The sequence below is a fragment of the Temnothorax curvispinosus genome, unplaced genomic scaffold (assembly GCF_003070985.1).
Source record: "Temnothorax curvispinosus isolate PA1 unplaced genomic scaffold, ASM307098v1 QBEX01011287.1, whole genome shotgun sequence".
Classification (NCBI taxonomy): Eukaryota; Metazoa; Arthropoda; class Insecta; order Hymenoptera; family Formicidae; genus Temnothorax; species Temnothorax curvispinosus.
The window spans coordinates 1-5,195 of NW_020221067.1; the positions used below are offsets into that span (position 1 = coordinate 1).

The 5,195-nt window shown below is 31.8% G+C and overlaps 1 protein-coding gene across 3 annotated transcripts; it reads right to left on the bottom strand.

Moving 5' to 3' along the window:
* Positions 1-1,156: 1,156 nt before the first annotated feature.
* On the bottom strand, positions 1,157-4,140 carry LOC112461352 (cytochrome P450 6k1-like). 3 transcript variants are annotated; one of them, XM_025026564.1, is made up of 6 exons: positions 4,064-4,140; positions 3,040-3,573; positions 2,558-2,926; positions 2,202-2,386; positions 1,802-2,090; positions 1,157-1,526 (listed from the first exon to the last, which is right to left on the bottom strand). In XM_025026564.1, exons 2-6 carry the CDS (start codon positions 3,557-3,559, stop codon positions 1,342-1,344), a joined length of 1,548 nt encoding a protein of 515 aa, XP_024882332.1. In that variant the 5' UTR covers positions 3,560-3,573; positions 4,064-4,140; the 3' UTR covers positions 1,157-1,341. The 3 variants fall into 3 exon arrangements, with proteins under 3 accessions (XP_024882332.1, XP_024882333.1, XP_024882334.1); XM_025026565.1 differs by having other exon boundaries at positions 4,072-4,131; XM_025026566.1 differs by having other exon boundaries at positions 4,068-4,121.
* Positions 4,141-5,195: the final 1,055 nt, after the last annotated feature.

A 5,195-nucleotide genomic window follows, 5' to 3' on the forward strand; every position in this document is an offset into this window, starting at 1 on the left:
ATCAATTATCACAAAAAGATATCGTTGATGGAAGCGTCATAACCCAGGATAAAAAATTTAATAATAAGATTCTTTTTTAAATTCACTGTCACACTATTGAATGAAACACAGAAACTCACATACGTACTATCAAACGCTAATAACTTCCAGCAGTTATAAGAGATGAGTGAACATTTTCTAGCATTCGCGCAAATATATATCTATCATGCGTTTCAACCTCTCAATCCCCCCTATTTTTCAGAGATATATGTGTCATCTTATCTTATACTTGCTTAAGCTTGACGGCGTTACCCGTCGAGAAATCCGTGAAAACACATTTTACTTCTTTTCACCCCGTTAGGGATCGAATTTCTAAAAATCTCTTCTTAGTGAGTGCTTACGTCATGGAAGGAATATACTTGCCGAATTTCATGTTTCTGTTTAGGAGTTTGGGCTGGGCGTTGATGAGGCGGGACATTTGTTTATATATATATGTATATATAGATTTATTTTGATAACATTGCAATTGGAGCTTATCTTGTGAGAATATAATACTAATAATACTAATCTTTCCAATTATCTAATCATTTCAAACAATGACTAAGGAATAATTACTAAGATTCTATTTTGCAATTACTGTAAAGTACTTGTGTAAATAATATCTTTAGAAATTTCCATTTGAGTTACAGAAAAATGTGTCGTATCAATGGTGACTTGTGGCTTCCGCGGAAATATTTAATTACCAAAATATCATTAATAAGCAATTATGCTATTGAATATAAAGATAATAGAGATTAAAAACAGGCATAAATCATAACTTGTTTCAGAATATACTACGTGAAAAACACGCATTCTTCAAACGTGCTTCAAAAAGAAATAGAACAAGATATAAAACCGTCATAACTGGATATCTGTTATGATAGTTCTGATTATATTATTTTTGAATGCAAGGATATTGGATGAAAAAGAAAAAAATAAATTAATTCTTTTCATTGTTAGTTCATATATTTTCAAACCTAATTCTACAGGAAAAATTATGTTAATTATATAGTATAGTGGATAAAAATTATTTATTAGATTTTTTCCCTAATTTTTACATTGAACTGCTACGCAGTATTTACATATAAGAAATAATTAATCTAATATTAATTTATATAAAGCATGTCTCAAGCTATAAGCTTTATATGTAATTAAAATAAATTTTTTAATCTAATAAGATTTTTTCTTTATAACTAACATAATTTCAGTTCAATATTCATTTATCATTTATCATTGTAAAAATCGTGTATTTGAAATATCATTGTGAGCGTCGCGTGGCTTGAAAACAGTGTATTAATGACTGTATTAATATATTATCAAATATTAATTAGCGTGCAGGGTATTAACCTTTCGAATATTGAGATATAGACCGCCACCCATTGGTGATGTCGAGAAAGCTTTCGGATCGATAACCATTGGTATTAGAGTTTTCTCGCTTGGTGTTAGTTCGTATTTGCTCAAAACTGTACAGATTCCCAACTTTGATTGTAAAAGTCCCATACGAGTGCCTGTGGGATGAATAACAGTGCATACCGTAATACGTCTCATAATATTCTAACTCTTATATAATTAAGATTGTAAATTCCATAATTACAAAGTCCAGTTGGATAAAGTTCATTCTAATCATTGCATACATACATAATGATATATATAAATAATTCGTGTAATTCGTGTAATGTAATAAGGTAAAAAAATGTGAATTTAAACTTTTGCTGATTTATTTTTAACTTCATAGCTGCACCAATCCCGTCTTAATTTTCGTAATCAAAATCGATGACCTCACCTATACACGCATGTGGGCCATCTCCAAATGGAAAATAGAGACATGATGGTCTGTCACGTTTGTTCTCCTCGGTAAATCGTTCCGGATCAAATTCATACGGATCAGGAAAGTGTTCCGGATCATAGTGCATGCCAATCATCGGGATAAAAATTGGTGTGCCTTTCTCGATAACTAGATCGGAATTCGGCACCTTGTAGGTTTCCACTGTTGTGCGGTCTAGGAACGGCAACGGCGGATACATCCTCAAAGTTTCAGATACCACCATGTCGAGATACGGTAGTGACAGGATCTAATGACATGCACGTGAATAAGATGGATACTTTAAGCTTGACAATATTAAAGTCATTTTTGTTTTGCTAAAATTTTTTTGTAAAAAAGAAACATATGTGTGTTCGCATACCATGTCGTATGTGATTTTGCCACCGGTTTCATCGAGCGCATCAAGAATTTCTTTTCTAAGTCTGTCTTGTATTTCCGGATGCGTCGCAAGTTCGTACAAAGTGAAAGCTATTGTCGATGAGGAAGTTTCAAAACCAGCCGTGAAGAAAATAGCTGCTTGCGCTACTAAATCGTCCCCGTCAAATTCTAAACGTTTCAATTCACATCTCTTCAAATTTTGAAAACTTTTCATTGCATATCATAATTAAGCTTTAGCTATTGGATCTATTGCATGCTTAGACAAATTGAGCGGGTATTTTGATTTTTTAAATGTAAATTGACGAATTTATGCATTTGCTTGATGAATCTTTTGCTTACTAAATCCTCCAATGTCTTGATCTTCGTGATTTTTTTTTAGTTCAATAAGGATATCAATGAGATCATTTCTCTTTTCGCCAGACTTCATGCGTTGAGTGATCGTCTCCCAAAAGACTTTACGTAAAAAAGCAGTGGCATCCTTGCCAAACAACTTCATACCGGCCATACCAACTATATTTGGAAGGAAGAACATGGCGAAAAATTCAAAACCACGGATAATGTTGAAAGTAAAAATCATTTTGCCGTATTTTCGGAACTCGGCATCTGGATTATTTAGCGAATTCACGTTGAGTCCATAGGCAGTAGTGCCGATTATGTCCGTAGAGAATTTGGCAGCTAACTCCTTTATTTCCATTTCCATTCCTTTACCTGCCATCAATCGTATTCTTATTACTGTTTCAATTTATTCAGTCGTAATTATAATCATTATGCCCTTAGATATATGTAACTCCATGCATAAATGTAGCTTCCAGTTTACCTACCTTCCAATTTCAACGATTCGAGATACGTATTTAGATTGTCACCGCATTCTAACATTAGTTCGAACATCTTCTTTAGCTTTCCGGACGTGAAGAATGGTGACAACTTCGTTCTTAACAACTTCCAGGCTGGATTTTTGAGAAAAAAGAGATTGGCATAACCCAAACGATCATTCACATCGGGCGAGCCGTATCGGTTAGCAAAGTAATTGAAATCCTTTATTAAGACGTTTTTAACGAATTCCTGATCGCGAACCAACAAGGCCGGTTTGTCTAATATATAAAAGCCTGTACAAGGCAATCCCTTTCCTTGATCATAAAGATCTTTCAGAAGAAATCCGGGAGATCTCTTTAGGAACACACAATCCGTGAAATTGCCGAAAAATGGTGTCGGTGGCGCTTCCAAGACGCCTCGTTTCTTCCAGTAGTTGAATTTGCGTGTCATGTAAAGATAGGCAGTTATAATGAGAGTCGTCAGAACTATAATGCCGTCCAGGCCCCAATAAGCCGTTATGAGTGCCATTGTACACAGTTCGCCTATAAAAACATTCTTTGTTATATTTATTAAAAAAAAAAAATAGATGATAATATGAATGACCCGTTGCCAATGTTCATTAACGTAGATTATGTCGAAAATAATTGGTATATCTTTGAATTCAACATACATTGGGCACTAATACAGATATTAATATATATTATATAAGCTACAGATTTTGATTACAAAACAAATCTATATATTTTATAAACATTTAAATATTAATACTCGATTAATTTTATATATAAAAATGCAAGCACGCGTTAATTAAAGATACATAAATTTTCAAACACTTGACTTCTTTGTTAAACTCGAATCTATATATTAATATATCAATAGATAAATCTATAAATTAATATTTAATAGACACTCAATCAATTATCACAAAAAGATATCGTTGATGGAAGCGTCATAACCCAGGATAAAAAATTTAATAATAAGATTCTTTTTTAAATTCACTGTCACACTATTGAATGAAACACAGAAACTCACATACGTACTATCAAACGCTAATAACTTCCAGCAGTTATAAGAGATGAGTGAACATTTTCTAGCATTCGCGCAAATATATATCTATCATGCGTTTCAACCTCTCAATCCCCCCTATTTTTCAGAGATATATGTGTCATCTTATCTTATACTTGCTTAAGCTTGACGGCGTTACCCGTCGAGAAATCCGTGAAAACACATTTTACTTCTTTTCACCCCGTTAGGGATCGAATTTCTAAAAATCTCTTCTTAGTGAGTGCTTACGTCATGGAAGGAATATACTTGCCGAATTTCATGTTTCTGTTTAGGAGTTTGGGCTGGGCGTTGATGAGGCGGGACATTTGTTTATATATATATGTATATATAGATTTATTTTGATAACATTGCAATTGGAGCTTATCTTGTGAGAATATAATACTAATAATACTAATCTTTCCAATTATCTAATCATTTCAAACAATGACTAAGGAATAATTACTAAGATTCTATTTTGCAATTACTGTAAAGTACTTGTGTAAATAATATCTTTAGAAATTTCCATTTGAGTTACAGAAAAATGTGTCGTATCAATGGTGACTTGTGGCTTCCGCGGAAATATTTAATTACCAAAATATCATTAATAAGCAATTATGCTATTGAATATAAAGATAATAGAGATTAAAAACAGGCATAAATCATAACTTGTTTCAGAATATACTACGTGAAAAACACGCATTCTTCAAACGTGCTTCAAAAAGAAATAGAACAAGATATAAAACCGTCATAACTGGATATCTGTTATGATAGTTCTGATTATATTATTTTTGAATGCAAGGATATTGGATGAAAAAGAAAAAAATAAATTAATTCTTTTCATTGTTAGTTCATATATTTTCAAACCTAATTCTACAGGAAAAATTATGTTAATTATATAGTATAGTGGATAAAAATTATTTATTAGATTTTTTCCCTAATTTTTACATTGAACTGCTACGCAGTATTTACATATAAGAAATAATTAATCTAATATTAATTTATATAAAGCATGTCTCAAGCTATAAGCTTTATATGTAATTAAAATAAATTTTTTAATCTAATAAGATTTTTTCTTTATAACTAACATAATTTCAGTTCAATATTCATTTATCATTTATCA